General features: G+C 35.7%; 1 protein-coding gene across 2 annotated transcripts in view; it reads right to left on the bottom strand.

Annotated features, from left to right (window-relative positions):
- Positions 1 to 654: 654 nt before the first annotated feature.
- The window catches only part of LOC105499695 (family with sequence similarity 199, X-linked), a 29,518-nt gene continuing 5,220 nt past the window's right edge, over positions 655 to 24,952 (bottom strand). Inside the window, exons 2-6 of one of the 2 annotated variants that reach the window (XM_011772458.3) lie at positions 20,751 to 20,970; positions 10,377 to 10,526; positions 9,970 to 10,131; positions 8,262 to 8,528; positions 655 to 6,958 (exon numbers count right to left, since the gene is read on the bottom strand). In XM_011772458.3, coding sequence (XP_011770760.1) covers positions 6,788 to 6,958; positions 8,262 to 8,528; positions 9,970 to 10,131; positions 10,377 to 10,526; positions 20,751 to 20,970 — 970 coding nt within the window. In that variant the 3' untranslated portion in view covers positions 655 to 6,787. The remainder of the gene's footprint in view (positions 6,959 to 8,261; positions 8,529 to 9,969; positions 10,132 to 10,376; positions 10,527 to 20,750; positions 20,971 to 24,952) is intronic. The other variant, XM_071088353.1, reaches the window with a different exon arrangement.

Raw genomic sequence — 24,952 nt, forward strand, 5'->3', positions numbered from 1 at the left:
GCTTGAGCCCAGGAGTTCGAGACCAGCCTAGGCAAAAAACACTTTTTGTAAAGACCTCATCTCTACAAAAAATTTAAGAATTAGCTGAGTGTGGTGACATGTACCCATGGTCCTAGCTACTTGGGAGGCTGAGGTGGGAGGATTGCTTGAGCCTGGGAGGTTAAAGCTGTTGTGGGTTATGATCGCACCACCGCACACAAGCCTGAGTGACAGAGCAAGGCCCTGTCTCAAAAAAAAGAAAAACAGTTTAGTCTCCCTCTCACACCAATCACCTGCAACAGTTAACTATAGGCAGCAGTTTTTTAGCCACTAATTACTGTTCACTGATAAAATAATGGTCACTACATAAACCAGCAAATCTCTACAGCAGCACTGTCCAACAGAACTTTCTGTGATGATGGAAATGTTCTACATCTCATGCTTTTCAATAGAGTAAATAGCATGTAGCCACATGGTAGCTACTTGATACTTGAAGTATTGCTAAGGAGACTAAAGAACTACATTTTAAATTTTACTTAACTTTAATTCATTTAAATAGCCATATGTGGCTAGTGACTACCATATGGGCATTACATAATGTGCTATCCATTATGGTAGTCACTAGCCACATATGGAGCTCTAGAGTACCTAAGAGAAGAAACACATACACGCACATTTCACTTAATATCTAACTCACATTTATTAAAAATTGAAGATTACAGAAAAGCATAAGATTGGTGTCATTAAACAAGCTTAATTAACTTACCTTTGACTAATAAATGAAAGTATTTAATAACACTAAAGGAATTTTGAGAATAAGTTCTATTCCAACCTTAGAAATTAAAAACAAAAACAAAGCAGCTATTCTCCAAAGGAGAAAGCAACCACAGATCTCCCTCTAGTGGCAAAAGATAAAGTTGCTGCTGAAAAGCTGAACTGCTCCTCCATACATAGAACTGCTCAGACATTTCTTTTATAAAATTTTAACTTAAGATTCTAAATCAACATATAAGGAAAATAGATCTATTTTTTGTCGACAAAAATTAGACCTACTGCCCAGTAATAGCATGGATTAAAAAAATTAGACAATTTTCATTTACTATGAATGCTAATCTCTCTAGAAATCTCATCTCTCCAGAAAAAAAATGTTTTGCCAATGACATTTGGGTATCTGGGACTTTCACCAAATAAAAGTTTATAAAGCCATAACCAAACTATGAGCAACAGAAAAGAGAGCAGTTCTCCTCTGTTGGTAAATATTCTGGGATAGAGCATGAAAGGAGCTGACTCAGAAGTATAAAGTAGTAAGCAGCAGTGAGTGGGGTTTGTAACAACTCAGGGTACATCAAAAGAAACAATACATTATAAGAGTTCTTAACCAAAACAACACTTTTCATTCTGGTATTCAGTTTCAAAAGACAGCTCTGCCACATTGCCAGTTTTAATTACAACCATAAACACTCATTTAGATTTCACTATTGAACTACTTTCAAGTACAAGAAGGAACTCAAAATAGAAACGACTTATGATACAACTATTGTTAGTCCCTCACAGCTTCAGGGAAAACAGGCTTTATATACACTGTAGTAAGTACAGAATGTACAGAAGACAGTTATATATACAAAAGTGCATTAATATAGTAATACATTTAGCAGTAATACAGGAAAAAAAAATCCTGGTTAACAATCTGATACATTACAGTATTTAAGACTACTTGAAGATTCTCCAAACCAGTCAACTTTCTACTTGCTTTGGTTATGATATTGCTGCTACATAACTAATCTTTGAAACTAAAAAGCAAAAACAAAAACAAAAACCCACAATTTGAAATTTTTATCCATCTGTGAATTGTTTTGCATATACTTGTTTATCATTAATAGACTTTGACAATAGTCCTTAAATTCCCAACACAAAGATTCAGAATAGATAATACTTATTAAGTGAGAGTACTCAAATAGGAAATTAAATGGATCCACTACAGGGACATTATCTGCTCCATTGCTAAAAGACTCAGCTAGATAACCTAACCACAAATCTCAATTTCAGTCTCAGTTTAAATCCAATAGGTCAGCTACTGTTAAAAGAGCCAGCAGCTTCACAAAACAAGTCATGGCTTCAGGCCACTGTTCCTTATTCAGTTGTTCAATTCAGAATAGTAAGAGTTAACTTGTTATTTATACATATAGTCTACAACTACCTTTACCTAGTCAAAATGTATATGCATAATTAGAGCAAGTCTCCCCTTTTTCACCCCCATCCCTCACCACAAAAATGAACAGATTTCCACACAGGTTTTGTTGGACACAAAGACGCAACAAAGAAATCTGACAATTAAAAAAAAGTACTACATATAGAATTTACAGAAGACCAAACAAGTTTTTCTGAGTTCGGTATGAGGGTCAAATTAAAATTTAATTTGCCATTATATGCTCTAGGTTAAAACACTAATTACCTTAATTTTAAAAATAACTGGAGGGAGAGCCAGAAAGAAAGAATTCTAACGTTAAAAAAAAATAAGAAAATAAAATTTCAGCGAGTCAACTCAGATCTTCAGCAGTACCATGCAACTTCCTCACTCTTCATGGCCAGTTAGAAGAATTTTCAGAGTTCCTTCTAAGCCTTTTGGAATAAGTAAATTATTTTCCAAAGAAATAAGACCTAAGCATTATAAGTAGTTATGTTCCAGATACTATGCTAACAAAGATGCCTAGCTTAAAATATCTCAGATAGTTTTTATTCACTTAGCATAATTTTATTTTTAAGACAAAGTTTATCTTACTTTATCAGACTTAAAACGAATCCAAAGTTACCACAGTACATGTGTATACAAATACTTATTTCCTAACTAATAGTCCTTTCAGAATTAAATTTACTTCTAGTTCAGACATGTTGAATGAGTCAGTGCCCTCAACATCAACACTATTATTTGCATGCAACTGGGGATTTTCCTATTAATTGTCCCAAACTATAAACGGACTGTGAGTACCCTCCACCAATTCCAAACAAATGTTTTTCTTGGAGATAGAAGTGCTAAAAGTTCATTTGTTAAAGGAAAGAAGAGGAGTATGTTCCAGCTATTACACAAATGAATTCAAAGAATTCATAAAGAATCAACTTGCTACATAATCTCTGTCCTTGAAGTGCTTTTGCTTGTACCTTGAAAATTATCTTTCCAGATATTAAAAGTGCTCTGGTTTGAAGAAGTATCCTGGCATATGATCTTTTTCAGAGGAAAAAACATACATTAAGCCATACTTTAGATAACTTTCAAGGCTCTTCAATGATCTAGCTAGGCTGAAAATAAAGTTACGCAAATGAAATTTAAGATTTGAAGATTTTTGTTTTTATACTCTATTAGCATTGATTGGTTCAATTTAATGACTTTGCTTACTGATACCCAATTCCATGGGCATTATGCAAAACAAATTACAACATTTGGATTGTTTTTGAGTTTTGAAAAGCCTGATATTGACAAAAAGTACAGAGTTCACCACCTTTAAGGCACATGAGGCTATACAGAGTAAGCCACAAACAAAGTCTCTGCTGGAGAACCCAGAAACAAACAAGACTTCTATACTGGTTGTGTACTAACATTTCTAGCTAAAATATGAAGACATTTGCTATATTTTATAATTTTTAAAGCTCATCAGAATCTGGATACCTCTATATAGTAGTTTCCTATAATTCTTCCTTTTTGAGAGGATTTAGCACTTTTAAAAGTTAAATAAAATGAGAAGTTCACCCAATCTATAATGTCATTATTTTATAAGTCAGTTTCTGAGATTAATTCAGCAATATCTAATTCACTCAAGGGACAGAGGAACTGGACAAAACTGCCATAGCCTAACAAAAATGAGGTAAGTCTCATGAAAAAAAAGTGTTATTTTATTCTAAGTTCTTGTTGGGAGAGAATGAACTAGCCCTTTATACCTCACTACACATTATAATGCATCACCTTCCTTTAATTCAGTTGCAAAACTATAGAAAAATATTATATATGTCATTTTGTTAAATGCAAGTCTCATCCTTTAAAAAGCTGTGGTAGGAACTGAGATACTACTATAAGATCTCTAATAAAATGTTTCTGGATAAATCTGTGGGAAATTCATTACGCCCTCAGTTAAGAAGGCTTATTTTCAAAGAGGAGACTTAAAATTTGCTCCAGTGTCAGTTCTCTACAGATGAGAACCAATACTACAGCAAGTCAGTCTTGCCTTTTTATTAATTGGTTAGTTTGGATTTGAATTTAAAAATAAATACTTCTGAGTTGGATTGTTTTAAATTGAACTCAGAGATATACCATATTGAATAAATTATTACTTATTCCAAGAAAGAAATAGTTCAAACTTTGAATTATCTACACAAGACATTACAATGGAAAAAACACACAGCACATGAACAGAGACCTAAGAACTTTTTATGTCTTTTTCTGCTAGTTTCTTTTTTGGGGGGACAGAGGACTATTAAATCTCCCTCTTCAATCACGAGCAAGCCCAAGTTATTTAATGATTTTCTTTTAATCAAATGAAATATTTTCAATCTCCTTCAACCCAACTTTATTACTATCTCTAACTTATAGTACTATAATGACAGTTCATCTGGATTTACACAAAATTTCATGATGCACTTCTATAAACATTCAAACCTTTACAAACTTTAAAAATCAACTTTGTGGCACTTTGGTAAACTTATTTAACAGTGACTCAAGTTAAATTGAAAGTAGTAAGACTATGATTATTGGGAAAGTAGGGAAATTGGTCTTAAATTACATCATGACCTTGTTTAGGGTTTTCTTTTACTGATCCCTGTTAAGTAAATAGTTTCCAAGTATTTGACAGATACATGGTGCTCTATGGTCTCCAAAAGTGGCCTGTTTTCCTCACAGAATAGGTAAAGATGGCAGGCAATCATTCTGTGGCATTTTACTTTTGCTAAGAGCAGGTAGAGAATTTAGATACAGTTACTATGCTCTCCATTTGCTCTTCCTATACTTGGAAGGGAAAACAGTGAGGTTAAGTTGTTCCACCTCCCCAGAGTATTCTGGTGTCTATCCCCAAGCTCTCTTTGGGTCCTCTAAGCTGGTTAGGAGAACCAAAGAGGGGGAGGGGGAAAGAAAGAAAGACCACTCCAATTGAAAACCATAGACACTTACGTTTTATTTTAGTAAAAATTTCAAATTACGACTTTAGTAGTCTTTAAAAGGTTACAACCATACCATGGACTTTGGCAAAGCTGCAACGTATTAATTTTTATCCCCAGTTTCCATTCTTTAACCTTCAAGGAATGAAAATGAAATCAAAATTTTAAAACACATGATTATAAGCCTTTGTATCAACTGAGAATTAAGAATTTAAGTCATGAATCTTTTTCTTAATAAGCTACTTGACATAACAAAAAGCAAAAAAAAAAAAAAAAAAACAGAAATCTTACTAACCTCTGTACTCTAGAGTTTGAAAAATATTGATTACAGCTCTTCCTACAGAATCACGGTCACCTTCAAAATGCTATCCACAATAGAAAGAAAATTATGAAAGTCAGAAAGCAGCTTGATTGTCAGTAGTATCAGTTTCCATCTTCTTTAACCCATGTGAATGTTCAAGACATGTGGTAGAAGAAAAGGAATCATGCTATTTCTAATGTTCATGATAACAAACTCTCTAGGAAAACATTTAAAGAAACTCCATGATTTCACAGTTAAAATTAGAGCTCTATTAATAACCAACAAGCTAAGGTGTTTTCTATATCTCATTGCTCTGTATATTTCTAGCAATTTATAGAGAAGTTTAGCAGATCTATAAGGGTTTTCATCAGTTAATTTTCAACATTAACAAGGTCACATGCCAGAAGCTGTTATACCAAATATTTAAAAATTAGAGCTGTGCTGAAAAAAAAAATGACCTACAATAAGAACTTGAGAGAGATACAGACTGACTTCCTGCCTGAGACAATTTTACAGCCTAAAATTTCTGAAAGCAACAGAAAAGCAGAATTGCTTATTTTGCCTAATTACTTTCACCATTTAAATATTAATCAACATAGCATCAAGTCTAAAATTCAGCTACTAGTAACATTATTTCATCAGTAGTCATCACTTAACAAAAAAGGATTCTAAACTTATATAAAGTTAAAAACAAAAATAAATCTAACAGGAAAAAGATGAGGGCCTGTTCTTATACCTTTGAGTCAACAATGAATGAAAACAGAACTAAAACTAATGAAGGCACTATCGTAAACAGCAATCCACACCTTGCCCACCCCCACACCTCAGAAAAAATTTATACCAGGAATCAAGAATTATGCTATGGCCCTTTAGGAAAAGTAAACTAAGAAATTGTAACATTAAGAAGGGAACGAAATTATGATCTCTACACATGTATGTATACTGACATAATAAACTACTGTCAGCAGTACCTTGAAATCTTCTAAACTGTATAAGTGCTAGTCTTTGAAGAAGCCCACTTCGCCACCATAAACTTCAAACAGTCAAAACGTTTACCCAAAGTAGTGGTTCTTAAACTAGACTGTGCATCAGAATAACCCCGCACTTGTTAAGAAACAATGCTAGGCGCCTCCCTGTTGGTTTCTGATTCACTACGTCTGGGGGTGGGGCCCACAAGTATGCATTCCTAACAACTTCTCAGGTGATGCTGAAGCTGCAGGTCTTGGCACCACCTGTCAAGAACCACTGGCTTAAATTATTAATGGTACATCAGCACAGCCCTAACCAAAATTTTGGTCAAAATGCATGTAAACCAATAAGGATGGAGTATTTTAATGCTCACAAAGAATGCTAATAAATTCACCCTTATTACATCAAAACATCAACATCTGCTTCATGGTCTTCCTCAGTCACTTTCAAGGACAGCACCTCTTCGTTAAGGAAGAGCCCACTGAGCCTCTCCTTCCGGGCCTGCCTCTGCTCCTTCAGCTGCCTCTTGCGGAAGGCCTTCTGCTGTAACTTCCGCTGCTTGGATCGCTTCTGTCAAAATAAAAATTTCTAAATCAGTTTGGTTTAGTTTTTGGCATATCCACCCCAAAATGTTTTGTGGATCAAATTCTCTATGTTCTAACTTTAAGAGATGTTCAAATCCTTCTGTAGTATGATCCTCATTCCAGTAAGTGAGCCACTGGCTTAGGCATAAAAATGATTAAGATTCCAATTTTGTGGTATTTGACCAGTGACTCTTCTGATTAGGAAGGGTTGAGACAATCATTTTGGCTAGTGATGCATAATGAGTCACTTCAAAGACTTCTTTTTAAAATTCCATTAAGGTACATTGGTATAAATGCATACTGAACACACAATTAATACTAGGGGACAATACTGAATACAAATGTAGAGAACATTGCCCAGGTCTCTAATACTTATGATTCTCAGGTGCCTTTCATCCAAAAACACTAGCAATCTTATAATGGCAGGTTAAAAAAAATCATGCCTTTTTCGTAGTAGGCGAATACCATCTTAAAAACCCATCAGAAACTCAGTGGGTACTCCCATCCTTGTCACTGGTGAACTGATACTAAAAAGGAATGACCACATATCTAGGGAAATTCCTTAGCAACTAACAAAGCGGGCTATGTTTCTGCTACTTCCCTAAGAATCAGGGAAAGAATCACTGTGTATCTTCAAGTCACCACTTGGTCACCAAAGAGAGAGATTCTCTTATCATCTTTAAACTGGCTCCAGATTCTTGTCACTGCAAGGAATCAAACTCCCCTGCTAAGCCACAGGACCATTCTAAATATACTTATACCTTCTTTTTTTTTTTTTTAAGTGCCCAACAATATTATACAGAACTTTCTCAACTGTGAAAAGAGTAGACAGAAATTAGAGAAAGTATTAGATTTTTAAATTAGCTAAGAAGAAACATTTAAGATTAAAACATTAAGAAAACATTTAACGCACACAAAAGACATACACAACATTCTTAGGAGCTAATAGACAGCAACATCAGCAACATAGTGAGATTCGCTCAGTAGTGAGTTGCAGTCAATATTGCAATCTTGAGAATAACTCATTATTTCCACCAATTTATCTTACTTAAAACATACACAAAAATCAGGTAAGATTGAATGCAATATGGTTGTGGGTCAAAACAGCATTTCAAAGCACTCAGCCAAGAGTGCTTTGTTCAACAGCAGAGCATCCTGCTTGTTCAATTAAGACCAAAACCCACAGGCATCTAGACAGCAGGATCATTTTAACTCTTCAAGAAATTTATATGAAGGAGTACTAATGTTAATATTGAAAGGTAAAGTTTTGTATTGATTAGACGTTTTACTTTTGAATCCCGAATCCGCTCTGCTGCACTTGCAGACAGGTTGCTGTCACTGTGTGCTCGACTCATGTTGGCACTGGAGTTTGAAGCAGAGTTTCCAACACTGGACCCACTGCTGCTTGCAGAACTGACCATGCTGGCACTGCTGCTGCTGGCGCTGGCACTGGCACCGCTCACTCCACTGGTGCTTGCACAACTAAAGTTGCTTCTCTTCCAGGCCTCTCTTGCAGGCCGTTGGCGAGGGCTATGCTCCTTGATATAGTTCCTGACCTTGGGAAGCACAACCACAAACTGGTTAGTGTTGCACCTTGATGTTCTACCTTCAAAATGCTGGGGGGAAAATAATATTGTACTTAATCTGAAAGACTGTCAAAAGTGCTGCAGATGCATATATAAGGTAGAATAGAAAGGCTAAATTTAGAAATAAGTACTAGAAAAATGAACAATGTTCAAAATTCTAGAAAACATGTTATAGATCTGGATTTTAAAAGCACATAAAATATAATCAGTAAATGGAAGGCTACTCGCCTTCAGAAATTTAGGACTGTAAAAAAATAGCACTCAAAATACAAACTAACAATAAAATAAAATAGATGAGATTAGGCAGTTGTTAAAGGTCTCCATTTAAGATAATTTAAGTAAGCTGCTGATTTTATATAAGATTAGGGTGTTTCCTAAATCTTAGCTAGGGGCCAACGATACCTGTCTTCATATGCAAGACATCAATTTATCATACTAATGAAAAATTTGCTGGAATGTAGAAAATTATAGTATGTCTGCTGGGAGAAATACTGAAATGAGAGAAATTTTTCATAAATAATGATAAATGCAAAACAAAGAAACAAATCCAAAGTAGAACGTAAGAACATTAAGTATTCATTCAACTACATACCAGAGAAAAAGAACAGCAAAAATTGTATTTAGAAGATACCAGAGGCCAGGCGCAGTGGCTCACGCCTGTAATCCCAGCACTTTGGGAGGCTGAGGCAGGTGGATCACGAGGTCAGGAGTTCAAGATCAGCCTGGTCAAGATGGTGAAACCCCATCTCTACTAAAAATACAAAAATTAGCCGGGTGCGGTGGCAGGTGCCTGTAATCCCAGCTACTCGGGAGGCTGAGGCAGGAGAATCGCTTGAACCTGGGCAGTGGAGGTTGCAGTGAGCCGAGATATCGCCACTGCACTCCAGAGTGAGACTCCGTCTCAAAAAAATAAATAAATAAATAAATAAGGGGGGGAAGAAGAAGAAGATACCAGAGATGCAGATTTCAGAACAGCAGAGGGAAAATTCACTAGGTTTCACCCTAGCCTGGCTCAATTATTACAGCATAAAACTACTCAAATCCCTCAGCTCAGATATTTACCAAAGAATAGCTCTCATTAATTAGTATTTTGTCGATTAGTCTCCTGTAAACTGAGTTAGAATAAATCTATACCTTAACCTAACCACCTCATAAGTGGTAACATTACATTTCAAATCCTATACAACTGAAAAGCAGGTTCTAGATTCACACTGATCCCAGAAAGGTACTGGCAGGTGAGATGTACATAAAACCTCTTAAATCAATGTGCCATCATTTTTTCTAATATTACCTTTCACAGCAGTGATTTTGGCCTTAATTATCTATGTATTTACATATGATTATTTTAGTCTACATTTTATAAGATGGTGGTATTTTTAATAGGTAAATAATCTGTATTTTCTTTACATACCTGCTTCAGTTTTTCATCTGTGAGACAGTTAAGTTCAATAATAAACTCACTGTCTGTAGGGGAGATTTGAGCAGAAGGATCAATGATCTTAATAATATCAAGTTGCTCCCGAAGACCCATCTCAGTACTCACTTTCCGACTCAGATACTCAATATATTCCACCTATGTGATGAAAAAATTACAAATAAGATCATTGCTAAAACTTCTGATCCTTCATTATGTCAATTATAATGTGTTTACATATCAGAAGCAATTAAGGTTTTATTTGTTCCCTGAAAAACAGTTAAAGCTCAAATTCAGATTTACTAAGCAATCCACATTTCCCCAGTAGCTTTAAACAGGCAATAAACTGAGCTTTACCTAGTCTCCACATAAAAGCTTTTAATTAAGAATGTTAAGATCTTTACCTGCTCATCATTTGTCATTGCACTCCAAGGAAGTTCATCTAAATTCCGGTGCTTGTTTTTCTTTTTAGGAAGCAGGCAAGGTGAACTTGGAATACTGGGTATGACATCAGAAAGTACATCACTCCCACTGGCAATGTCACTGCCTGGTAACTTTATAAAAATAAGGAGGGTGTGGAGAGGGAAAGCAAAATTGTTTCAGACTACATTTTAAATACTACAGTATATTTTCCACATCAATTAAAAGTTACTTTATGAGATTGACATGCTGTGGGCTATGCTAAGAGGGCTTCCTTAAAAGTTCATTTAATGTAAGACTAATGGCAGCCGGGCGTGGTGGCTCATGCCTGTAATCCCAGCACTTTGGGAGGCCGAGGCAGGGGGATCACCTGAGGTCAGGAGTTCGATACCAGCCTGTCCAACATGGTGAAACCCGGTCTCTACTAAAAATACAAAGATTAGTCGGGTATGGTGGCATGTGCCTGTAGTCCCAGCTACTCGGGACACTGAGGCAGGAGAATCCCTTGAACCCGGGAGGTGGAAGTTGCAGTGAGCCAAGATCGTGCCACTGCACTACTCCAGCCTGGGAGACAGTCAGATCCGTCTCAAAAAAAAAAAAAAAAAAAAAAGACTAATGGCAAATACAGAATTACAGGACATTAATTCTGATCCATGCCTATTTTATACAAAGCAGCAACATAAATATATATTCTTTGCATATAGTTATTCAATGAAAGATGTTTTTGAAAAGCTTAGACTTGTAATCAAGACTTATTAAAATGGTAACCGAAGAGTCAATCATCATTAAAGTTTTTAATGTATAAAGAGAATATGACTAGGGCCTCCACACTGTAATGAATAAGAAGCACTGGTATCCATCTGGGGAGACCTGAATGATGTGCCACTAACTGGCTTTTTGCCAGAGACTGTGCTAAACATACTGTCAATATAAAGACAAATACATCTTGGTCCTTGTCCTCAAGTCTGTATCAGTGACCTCAAGACAATTAAAATAAATTAAGGCTGGGCAAAGTAGCTCATGCCTGTAACCTCAGCACTTTGTGAGGCAGAGGCAGGAGGACTGCTAGAGCCCAGGAGGACTGCTTGAGCCCAGGAGTTCAAGACCAGCCTAGGCAATGTGGCGAGACCCCATCTCTCTAAAAAAAAAAAATAATAATAATAATCATGCCTGTAATTCCAGCACTTTGCAAGGCTGAGGCGGGAGGACTGCTTGGGCCCAGGAGTTCAAGAGCAGCCTGTCCAACATAGCGAGGCCTCATCTCTATTTTAAAAAAAAAAAAAAAAGGAAAGGAAAAAAAATTAGCTGGGTGTGGTGGCACATGCCTGTAGTCTGAGGTGGAAGGATCGCTTGAACCTGGAAGGTTGAGGCTGCAATGAGACATGTTTGTGCCACTGCATACCAGCCTGGACGACAGAGTGAGACTCGGTCTCAAAAAATAAATAATAAAATAATTTTAAATATGCTGTTAATATAAAGCAAAACACTTTTAAGAACCAGAAGTATTATAAGAGAAAAATTAGAAAACATCATAGAAGACAAAGTGTAGACAAAGGAGAAATAAAAGCAAGCCTAACATACAGAAAATAAAATCAATTTAAGACAAACAGCAAAAATATGTGCTATAATTATATATTTATGTATATTTTTGCACATGTGCATATACTCATGTAACCACCACCATGACCAAGGTAATAAATATATCCATTACCTCCAAAAGTTAGAATGGATTTAATTTTAAATAAATGTATTTAAGTCATTCATCAAAAAAGTAAAGTCTTTTCTTCTACAAGGAGCACATGACAATTTTCAAACATACTGGCTTCATTTTTACAAGGTATAAAACAGCACCTTTTTGCTGTGTTTTGGTTCTATAGAGCTTACAACTGTATCTGAACTCTGGATGATTTCTAGGCTTATGCGGTTACCAAAAAAGTGAAGAGCTACTTTAGTCATGAAGACTATTGCGATTACACGTATTTGAACTCCTGCTTTGTACACAGCAGTATAATAGGTACAGGGGATTCAAAGGAGTGTTAAGTCCCTACACAAAAATTTTACTTGGGAAAGTAATACAATAACACAGACATACAATTATACAACACAGCACATGATGAATGCTAGGTTTCAGACCACACGTCATCAATGGAAATATCTAGCAGTGGGTTGAAGCTGCAGGATTAAAGTTTGGGAGAGTTGCAATGGACTGCAGGCAGGCACTGGGGAATCAATCGCAAAGAAATAAATGAAACCACAAAGATAGGAGTCAATCACTATGCAAAAGATGACTATGATGTTTAAAATGAAATTGTCTAAGAGAGAGGCCATTCTTTCTACATCCCCATAAGTAGCTACTACTCTTAAAAACTACATTTTCACTATGACAGTTATTGACAAGTCCAAGTACATAAGTGACTACCAACAATCTGTATAACTTATTTTAAAATCTCATTAACGGCTGGGCGCAGTGGCTTACGCCTGTAATCCCAGCACTTTGAGAGGCGGAGGTGGGTGGAACACCTGAGGTCAGGAGTTCGAGACCAGCCTGGTCAACATGGCAAAACTCCATCTCTATTAAAAATACAAAAATTAGCTGGGTGTGGTGGTGCGCACCTGTTATCCCAGCTACTCAGAAGGCTGAAGTAGGAGTATCATTTGAACCTGGGAGGCAGAGGTTGCAGTGAGCCAAGATCGTGCCACTGCACTCCAGTGTGGGAGACAGAGCGATCATCTCAAAACAACAACAACAAAAAAACCCATAAAATCTCATTAACTAACACTGCTTGAACTGTTCACCCTTCACCCTAATTGTTATCTAGGTGGTGTTATGAAAGGATGATTGCTGAATGCACATATGAATGCCATCTCTTTTTCAGCCTGTAATTGCAAAAAAGAAAATGCTTTGCTATTTTCCCTTTGACTTCAAATCTCCCTGTGGCCCCTAAAAAAAAAAAAAAATTAGACACTTCTTATCAGACAAAAGGCCTCCCCTCCCCTACATCAAGCTCCTTTGATAAATGAGGTAAATGAAAGAACTCTTGAAATACCTGTATTTTCAAAATATAAGAAAAAAATTCACCTAAATCTTGGAGAATATCTGCTAGGCACTTAAATTTGTACCTTAACTTTTGTCTATGCATTTGTTGGGGAGGGAGGGGTGTAAAAAAGCTAAGTAGTGGTACCTTGGCCATTTTTTCAGGGATAAGTAAAAAGATCCCAGAGTTCAAATCCCAGCTCCACTGCTCACTAGCAGTGTGACCTTGTATAGGTTAGTTTATTTCTTTGAGCCTCAGAGTTAGCAGTAAAATGTGGTCAATATCATCAATCTCAAAGGATTGTTGAGTGGTTTAAATGTGGTAACATGCCTGGCACACAGGCAACACTCAATAAAGAGATGTACTTTTCTTTTTCCATCCCTTGCCATGGTTTTGGACCCTTAAAAAAGTAGCACAATCTCTCAGAGAATGTCACATGTTGCTAAAGTGCTTGGGTTAATCTCACATGGTAGTGTTTCAGAATGATAGGGGAAAAAGGAAAAGACATTCAGGTAAGGAGAATAATTTAGTAAAGTCATAGATGGAAAAAAACATAGTATGAGGTGACATATATCCTAGATATCATGTAATCATATGTCAGTATGATTAACACAGAAAATCAGTGCTAGGGATTTAAAAGTTCAACAGAAGAACCAGAAACTGTCATATGGTATGTAGAAGTAGGCCGATAACATTTTCTAAGAAGTAACTTGATGAAACTGGTCTTTAGGGAAGATCAGCTAGAAAGCACTATGGGGACAAAATAGAGTGAGGAAAGACTAGAATTAGATAGGAAGCTCTTGTAATCTAGGCGTGGATGAAAATAAGCAAAAATGGAAAGAAAAATGGGAATAGATAGGACAAATGTAACATGAAAATTTACAAAGCTGGGCGCAGTGGCTCACACCTGTAATCCCAGCACTCTGGGAGGCCAAGGCGGACAGATCACGAGGTCAGGAGTTCGAGACCAGTCTGGCCAATATGGTGAAACTCCGTCTCAATCAAAAATACAAAAATTAGCCAGGTGTGGTGGCATGCGCCTATAGTCCAAGCTACTCAGGAGGCTGAGGCAGGAGCTTCGCTTGAACCCAGGAGGCAGAGGTTGCAGTGAGCCAAGATTGCACCACTGCACTCCAGTGAGGGCAACAGAGTAAGATTACATCTCAAAAAAAAAAAAAAGAAAAAAAGAAAAACAATTTACAAAGCTGTTTGATAACTGAATGGATAAGGTAATAAAGTGTCTCATGTTGAGACCAGAAAAAAATTGGTGACATTTCAGGTCACACAACCCACCCAGAGTGATACACTTAAAGACCGCAATTTTCATAGCAAGGTAACTGAAAGGATGTTACAGATCTTCTAGTCCAACATCCTCATTTTACATAAAAGAAAAAAATGATGTCTGGGGAGGGTCATACAACTAGTGGCAGAATCCAAAGTAGGACACCAATCTAATGCTTTCAACTATGCTAAACAGTTTTGCCTGTCTGGCAAGTTTGTAATAAGAGACGAATACAATTTGGGATATAAAGGGTTTGTAGTGATAATGGGAGAAGCAAGCACAAGTGTCCTTTGGACAGACAATAATAATTTTTTACTAAGTTGTAAGACATGTCACTAAGCAGAGTCTATTTTTTTCCATGGAAACATTGTAATTGGAAGTTGCAACACTGCATCAAGGACTCAGCATCAAATAATGGGTTAGTATTAAATATTAAGGTCATCTAAGTGGAAGTGTCAAGTAGACAATTGGAGATACGAGATTAGACTAGCGGTTGTATCGGAGAATTGTATGGGCTCCTGTATATTTATTAGACCAGCAATTTTCCATTTTATAACTGATACTGTATTTCAGAATAAATGCTTACTAGCTCCCAGCCCATATTTTTCATGGGCAATATTTGGCATATTTATATTATGATCAGTAATTGTGAAACACAGGGAGACTTAAATCTCTGCCATATTTTCTGCAGAATGCAGCAGAATTTTATGAGTAAGCTCATTTCTGTAACAGCTGATGTGTAATTTCAGAGTGCACCTCTAGGTTTCAAGTGTGACAGCTGATTACTCACTGTTTAAATTTTCTAAGCTTTCCTGCTCAATAATAGAAATAATTTCTCAGACTCTAAGACTAGTCAAATATATCCTTAATAACAAAAGGACTGAAAGCAAAGAAAATTATCAGCAAAGCAAAATGCAAAGATGCTAATTCATTCTAAGGTTAAAATCTCATCTTACTAAGTAGTGAGCATTTTTCTTCCCAGAGAATCCGTAAATCATTTATATTTACTTTAGTAGTAACCGAAACATCTGTTAAAAAGAAAGATTTAAACAGATGTAGTTTTTAATCATAACAGAAGTAATACAAATTTTTTAACTATAGTAAATGAATTTAATCCATATTAATCCTAACATGTAATTTGTAATTATCTTCTTGGATAATTTACTGCTCATCATTATGAAATCCCACAAATACAAGACAGCACTTTAAATCTTTCAGCATATTTAAATAGCAGATATCCATGGTAACAGAGTATCCATACTCCAATTTCACAAGTGGGAAAACACATTACTAAGGCAGGTATGATTTTTTTCTGACATCATAGTCACTCATGTACATTAACGGTGAATGGCTGGGGATGGTTTTCCACTCTAACTACTCGCAACATAAGTGAAGGAGCCAGCAATTAAAATTTAAAAATGTCTGCCACCTTGTAACATTATGGATGATAACTCTAAATAAATCACATAAAATAAGCAGAAAAAATATTTCTTAGAATTATCAGGACTCTAACTGACTTATGCTTTACTAAGAATTGTTGCAGTCTGACTTTAAATACAAAGTCTGCACTAAAAAAAAAAAAAAGGGGGGGGGAGAGAGAGAGAGAGAGACACTGGCTGAGCACGGTGGCTCGCCATTTTGGGAGGCCAAAGTGGAAGGATCGCTTGAGCCCAGGAATTCAAGACCAGCCTAGGCACCAAAGTGAGACCCTGTCTCTACAAAAAAACAAAAAAAAATTTAGCTGGTTGTTGTGGTGCCCACCTGTGGTCCCAGCTACTGAGGAGGCTGAGGCAGGAGGACTGCTTGAGCCCAGGAGGTCAATTCTGCAGTGACCCATTTTTGCATCACTGCACTCCAGCCTGGGTGACAGAGCGAGGCCTTGTCTCCAAAAAAAAAAAAAAAAAAAAAAACACTGAAAAATTCATTATGAATATCATGAAAAAGTTTATATCTTAAATGAGAAAATCTTATTAAAAAATTTTAACCAGAAGAGGAAAAACTTCCTATCTCCTTATGAGGACAGTATTACCTGGACACCAAAGCTAGACAAAGACACAACTGAGAAAGAAAACTGCAGACCAATATCCCTTATGAATATAGATGCAAAATTCCTTAACAAAATACTAAAAAACCACATTGAGAAGCAGACTGAACTTCTCCCCTAAGATTAGGAAAAAGACAAGGATGCTCACTTTCACCATTTCTATTAAACACTGTACAGGAGATCTAGTTAGGGCAACTAAGCAAGAATTAAAAGGCATCCAGATGAGGAAAAAAGAAGGAAAACTATCTCTATTCATAGATGACATGATCTTAAATATAGAAAATGATAAATAATCCACACAGGGGAAAAAATTATTAAAGCTAACAGATGACTTCAGCAAAGTTGGCACGATACAAAATCAATATACAAACACCAATTGTATTTCTATATATACACTAGCAATGAACAATCTGAAAATAAAATTAAGAAAACAATGCCATTTATAACAGCATCAAAAAGAATATAATATTTAGGAATTAATTCAACCAAAAGAGTGTAAGACTTAGACATTGAAAACTACAAAACATCATTGAAATAAAGAAGCCCTAAATAAATAAGATATTCCATCCCATATTAATTGGAATATTTAATATTGTTAAGATGGCAATACTCCCCAAAGCAATCTACAGATTCAATGTGATCTCTATCAAAATTCCAACTACACTTTTTTGAAAAATGGGCAACCTGATCCTAAAACTCATACGGAATTGCAAGGACCCCAAATAGCTCTGTTGCCCAGGCTAGAGTGCAATGGCACAATCTCAGCTCACTGCAACCTCCACCTTCAGGGCTCAAGCGATCCTCCAACCTCAGCCTCCTGAGTAGCTGAGACCACATGTGCACACCACCATGCCTGGCAAATTTTTGCATTTTTTTTTAAAGACACGGGGTTTTGCCATGTTGCCCAGGCTCGTTTTGAACTCCTGGGCTCAAGCTATCTACCTACCTCAGTTTATCAAAGGGCTAGGATTACAGATGTGAGCCTAAACAATCTTTATAATGAACAACAAAGTGGGAGAACACATCTCAATTTCAAAACTTACTGAAAAGCTATAATAACTAAAACAGTGTGGTACTAGCTTAAGGATAGACACATCAATGGAATAGAATTCAGAGTCCAAAAATAAACCCACACATCTATGATTAATTCATTTTCAAAAGGGTGCCAAGATGATTCAATGAGGAAAGAATAATTTTTGCAACAAATGGTGCTGGGACAACTGGATACCCCCATACAAAATAAAAAATTTGGGAGCCAGGTGCAATGGTGCATGCCTATAGTCCCAGATACTCAGGAGGATGAGGTGAGAGGATTGCTTGAGCCCAAAAATTCGAGACCAGCATGGACAACATAGTGAGACTCCGTTCTTAAAAAAAGAAAGAATGAGCCTGTAATCCCAGCACTTTGGGAGGCCAAGGCAGCGGACTGCCTGAGGTTAGGAGTTCAAGACGAGCCCGGCCAACATGGTGAAACCCTGTCTCTACTAACAATACAAAAATTAGCCGGGCTTGGTGGTGGGCGCCTGTAATCACAGCTACTCGGGAGGCTGAGGCAGGAGAATGGCTTGAGCCCAGGAGGCAGAGGGTGCAGTGAGCTGAGATTGCGTCACTGCACTCCAGCCTGGGCAACTGAGCTGAGCAGGACTCTATCTCAAAAAACAAGACACACACACACACACACACAAAAGAAAGAATGAATCTGGACTCCTATCTTACACATCATATACAAAAAATAACTCAAAATGGATCAAGACCTACATGTAAGAACTAAAACTCTAAAAGTCTGGGAAGGAAACAGGTGAAAATCTTCCTCATCTTGGATTACACAACGGTTTTTAAAATATGATATTATAAGTACAGCAAAAAAAAGATAAATTAGACTTCATTAAAATTAAAAACTTTGGTGTCAAAGGACACTATCAAGTGAATAAATACTAACAAGCAAAAAGACAACCCGCAGAATAAAAACATCTTCGCAAATCATATATCTGATAAGGGTCTAATAGCCAGCATATAGAAAGAACTCTTACAATGCAAACATAAAAAGTAAAATAACACAATTTTAAAAGGGGCAAGGTATCTGAATAGATATTTCTCCAAAGAGGACACACAAATGGTCAAAAAGCATATGAAAAGATGCTCAAAACCATAATGAAACACCAATTTATACCCAGTAGGATGGCTATAAACAAAAAGACAAGGCCAAGTGTGGACAAGGACGTGGTGAAATGGGAACTTTCATACGTTGCTGGTGGAAAAGTAAAATGGTGTAGTCACTCTGGAAAACATGTTAGCAGTTCCTCAAAAAGTTAAATACCAAGTGATCATATGATCCAGCAATTCCACTCCTAGGGGTATATCCAAGAGAATTAAAAATATAAATCCACATAGAAACTTGTACCTGAATGTCCACAGCAGTATTATTTATAACAGCCAAAAAGTAGAAACAACCCAAAGTTCATCAGCTAATGAATGGATGAACAAAATGTGGTAGTGTACATCTACGAAATGGAATATTAGTCATAGAAAGGAATGAAGTGCTGTTATATGGTACAACATGGATGAACCTTGAAAACATTATGCCAAATGAAAGATTAGCCAGACACAAAAGGCCACATATTCATCCATTTATATGAAATATCTACAAAAGCAAATCTATAGAGAAATTAAGATTAGTAGTCGCCAGGTGATAAGGGGGAGGGGAGAACTGGGACTATGTGCTAATGGGTATAAGATTTCTTTTGGGGGTGACAGAAATGCCCTGGAATTACATAGTGGTGATGGCTGCACAACACTGTGAGTATATTAATAACTACTGAACTATACATTTCAAAATGATGAAAATGGTGAATTTCACCTCAAATTTTTAAAAAGTTAAAAAAATTTTTAACCAAAATAATATGAAAAACAAAAACGGAAGGGTTGTGAATTACTTTTTTTCTTAAAAAAAAATCTCATCTTTTCAGTGTAGCATTGTTTATAACAACAAAAAACTGAAACAAACTGAAATAGCCATAATTAGGAAATGGATTAAGTAAATTATGATCCAGTTATGGAAAAGAATGAGATGTGTTAGCTGAAAAAAAAGCACAGGGCCGAACAGTGGATGAAGTATAATCCCATGTGTTTTTAACAGTATGCAAACATACTTGAATCTGCATAAGCTCCTAACAGTGGTAACCATAGTAGAGTGGGACTTGGAGACTTTTTAAATTTGGTGCCATTCTGTATTATTTGAAAGCTGTTTGAAATTATAATATTCAATTCCTCTTTTGGAATAAAACTTCAAGTATTCAGATAGCTTTCAAACGTAGCAGGCATTCGAGTTTATCTAGCAAATAAAATCTTTGCTGTAGGCAGGGAAAACATCTTTAAATGTATCGTTTTTACAATCAGAATATGGATGTTGTAATAACACAATCTAAATTTTCTGACAAACTGCACTCATTATAAGGCAGCATTTTCAAACAATTTACCACAAAGCCGTTTTACATGGTATATACGCCACAAGAAAAAAGTGTCAGGCGAAAAACATGTCTACATACAAACAGAATACAAAATGAGAAATTATATATTTCTGATGACAGAACCAAAAATCATGTATTTATGGTAATAACAGTTTATGATATTAGATACATAATGTGACTGATATGTGTCCTATAAGGACACAAAACCTATTTATTATAGGGTAGGAAGCATAAATTTGCTTGGATTCATGCATAGAAAGGTACTGATGATATATAATAATGGTAATATTACACAAGTATTAAATAACATAAAAATCTACAAAAGGAGATCTATAGCATCTAAAAGGTACATTAGCAAAAATAAAGATATCCCATCAAATTCTTAACTTTAAAACACGTTGTAAGAGAATCTCCAGGACTGGATAAACAGTAGAGAAATTTACTTTGAAGTAGAGATGAAAATATCAAAAGAGAAGTTTATAGTTCTACTTCTATAGTAATGAGGACAAGAAAAGGACAAAAAAACTTACCTGCCATTCAAACTCGCTATCTGACCAATCCCAGTAAGTGCTAATAGAAGAAGAGACATCGCTGCAGACACTCCCCTCAGGAAATAAATCAAAAGAAGTGAAGTCCTGATCATCTAACAGGGAATAGCAATCATCTTGATCTCCAACAGACACAGATGAAAACAGCTCCTCACTGCCTTCTGAGCTGGCAACACTTGTTCCACAAGAAGTTAGGTTCCACCTTCAAAAACACAACATAAAAGAAATCACAAGAACTACAGAATCCACACAATGTTAAGATATAATTAACAGGACATATTTATAACATGTATAAGGAATGTGAGTGTTTTTTTTTTTTTTGTATTTTTAAAAGAACCCTTACCTTTTAAGGAAATATACTAAAATATTTATGAATGATATATGTCTAGGAATTGCCTCAAAATAAGGCAGGGGTTGGGGAGTGGACAGAGGTACAGATGAAGCATGATGCCATATATGAATAAATGTTGAAGCTGGGTGACAGGAACATGGGGTACATTACACTTTTCTCTCTACTTTTGTAGCTGCCTGAAAATTTTTGTAGTACACTATTTTAAAAGAAAGTAGTATTTAAACTAGGACTAAAGTAAAATCTTCATCCACAAACAAAACATACAGCATAGTGGTTATGAGTAAGCTCTAGAATCAGACAGTTCAAATTCTTGCTCTGTCACTTCCTAGCTAATTGATTTTAAGCAAATAACACTCTCTCCAAGTCTGTGTCCCAATGGAGGTACTGTGATGATCACATGAGAATGAATACAGAGCACTTGCAGCACACATAAAAAGTGCCCAATATATGACAGCTTTTATTATTGTTAAAGGAAGAGTGGGGCCATTGCAGGGCAGAGAAAAGCACCAACAAGCATCTACACAGGTAGATGTTCAAGAAGTGTTTGTTATATTTAAGTAACTTTTCCATGTTAATGCTGTACAGGCTCATTGCAAAGATGTTGGAAAGAAAGGAATGAATAATAAAATGATCAATAATTCCATTATCCAGAAGTAACTAATCTATAATATTTTGGTAGTTTATTTTTATGTGCATACATATTTTTTACAGAATCAGCAACCATTCTGTGTATATATATTTTAGTATATTGCTTTTTTCATTTAACATTAATATGCTAAACATTTTCCTAAGTATATTACTTAAAAACATTTTAATGCCTATATAATATTCCATTGTATTAAATGTATCATAATTTATTTAACTTTATTCCCCCAATAATAGATACATAAGTTGTTTCTAATTTTTTAATATTAGAAATAATACTGAGATGAGCCTTGTTTATAATTATTTATCAAAATATATTATCTCAGGACACAGCTGCTTGAAAGCTAAGTACGGAGTCAAAGAATACGAACACTTCTAAGGATCAATTTAGTCAACACCTTTCTGAAATGCTGCATCAATTTATACTCCCCAAGGCAGTATATAAAAGTGCTCATTTCACCACAATCTTAACAGCACTAAAATTGCTAAAATTTTTTTTTACCTATCTTATAGGACAGAAACTTTTTGTTTTTATGAGACAGGGACTCACTTTTGTCATTGAGGCTGGAGTGCAGTGACACAAACACAGCTCACTGCAGCCTCAAACTCCCAGGCTCAAGCGATTCTCCCATCTCAGCCTCCCAAGTAGCTGGGACCACAGGTGCAACACGCCTGTGTAATTTTTGTATTTTTTGTAGAGATGGGGTTTTGCCATGTTGCCCAGGCTTGTCTCAAACTCCTGAGCTCAAGCCATCCATCCACCCCAGCCTCCCAAAGTGCTGGAATTACAGGCGTGAGCCACTGCACTGGCACAGAAACATTTTTATATCAAGTTTTATTTATTTAATTACTAGCAAGATCAAATTTTTAAATATTTATTAGCTATTCTGCTATGGTGTTTTCCTATGTGTTAATATTTTCATTACTAATTTTGTAAGAGTTATTTATGCATTAAGGATATTAACATTTTGTCTACAGTATTTATTGTAGGGTTTTTGGTTGGATTTTCTTTTTTGGTCTTGAAATCTATCAATCTGTTTTCTTTTGTAAATTTCCACTAGTTTTATACTATTAATAAGACAATTTTCATTGCTTTGCCAGTAGCATAGGGAATTAATCCTTAAGATAATGATTTAGTATTTCCAGTACTAACAAGCTCCTGAAGTAACGACTGCCTTATGAAAAGTCTGTTATTTACCTATTATTAGGTCGTGTCTCATCCTTCATTAAATCTACTGTTTCTCAAATTACGCACTTCATTTTTTTAACTTCCTCCATTTTGTATGGCTAATCTTTTAGAAGTTCTTGATTTACATAAAAAATTTGGACAATCTGAAAAACTTTATGGTACCTTTTCTTTTGAATTGAAGGTAGAGCATTTTAAAACACTGAAACACACATACACACAAACTATTATAATTCAGTAAATAGAAAATAGATGTCAATAAATTTTTATAGATAGTAAAAAAAATAAAATTCATCTAAGAATCCTAGAATATCTTGTAATATTACTTTCATCACATGCTTGCTAGGTGAACAGTATCCTCATTTTAGAAAAATTTTTAATTAACCAAATTATCCCAGGTCTTGCAATAAAAGTTATGAAGAGGAATCACACCCTGCTTTGAGACCAGTCTGGGTAACAAAGCGAGACACTGTCTCTACAAAAAATTTAAAAATGAGCTGAGCAAGGTGGCACATGTCTGTATTCCCAGCTACTCTCAGGAGGCTGAAGCAGGAGGTTCACCGGAGCCCAGGAGTTTGTGGTTACAGCAAGCTGATCCTGCCACTGTACTCCAATCTGAGCGACAGAGCAAGGCCTTGTCTCAAAACAAAACAAAAATACATTCTGGACACAGTAAGCCCTATCTACATTATGTCCTGAGCAAACTATTTTTCTCTTGTGTCTTCGAATTACATGTGATTTTTTTCCCTTTATTCATTCACTCATTCAACAAACATTTAGTCAGTATCTTCTATGTACCAAATAATATGTTCAGTGCTAGGAAAAACTGTTAGATAATTGTTTTTAATTAGAATTTCTTTTTAGCTTCTAAAAATTCTGTAGAAATGTGTTTCTCTCCATGAGTAATAATGACATTCCTTAAAAAAAAAAAAAAAAGATGCCATATTTAGTAATCTAACCATTAGATCACTGCCAAAGGAGTCAGGAATTTGCTTCATTTTGTGCTCTTACCTTTGGGCAAAGTCAGTGTGTTTCTCAGTTTTTCAGATTTGTAACCATCACAAGGTTCTGAATGTTCTCAGAAGTCTTTGTCTTTTGTTTTTAATTATCAGTGGCAAGTAAACTGAACTCATAATTGAACAAACCATTCATAAAATAGAATAATAATATTTTTTACTAGTAAAGATTGTAACATTTTTTATATCCTCTTTTTTTTTTTTTTTTTTTTTTTTTTTTTGAGTCAGGGTCTTGCTCTGTCAACCAGGCTGGAGTGCAGTGGTGCAATCATGGCTCACTGCTGGCTTGACCTCCTGGGCTTGATTCATCCTCTCACCTCGGCCTTCCCAGCAGCTGGGACTATAGGCACATACCACCACGCCTGGCTAATTTTTGCTTTTTTTTTTTTTTTGGTAGAAAAAGGGTTTCATCATGTTGTCCGAGCTGGTTTCAAATGCCTGGGCTCAAGCAATCCTCCCACCTTGGCCTCCCAAAGCGCTGGGATTATAGGTGTGAACCAATGCACCTGGCAAAATTTTTGTATCTTCTAATCTGCAAATTTTTAAGATCATAATTTTAAGGCAATATAGATAAAAACAAAGTAGGAAGTACTTTCATCCATTGCTAGCGACAGTGTAAGTTGACATAATCTTTCTTAAAAGCAATTTGGCAGTACTATGTACATCTAGAGGTTTAAAAAGGTTCATTCATTTGGAATTAGTAATTCCCCTTCTAGGAATTGTGTTCCCTTCCCCAAATAGAAATTTGGAAAAAAGATGTGTATACAAATATGTTCAAACAATACTATTTGTAATAGTCCAAAAGGGAAAACAAATGCCCCTAAAATATAGGGATTAAATGATATATCTGAATGGTATTTTTATAATCACTAAAAATCATATTTTCAGACTATTCAAAAGGAAAACACCCAACAATGTAAGTGCAAATATGCAGGTCACAAACTGTATATACAGCCTGATCCTGATTTTTAAAAATTATATATGT

The sequence above is a fragment of the Macaca nemestrina genome, chromosome X (assembly GCF_043159975.1).
Source record: "Macaca nemestrina isolate mMacNem1 chromosome X, mMacNem.hap1, whole genome shotgun sequence".
NCBI classification, from domain to species: domain Eukaryota; kingdom Metazoa; phylum Chordata; class Mammalia; order Primates; family Cercopithecidae; genus Macaca; species Macaca nemestrina.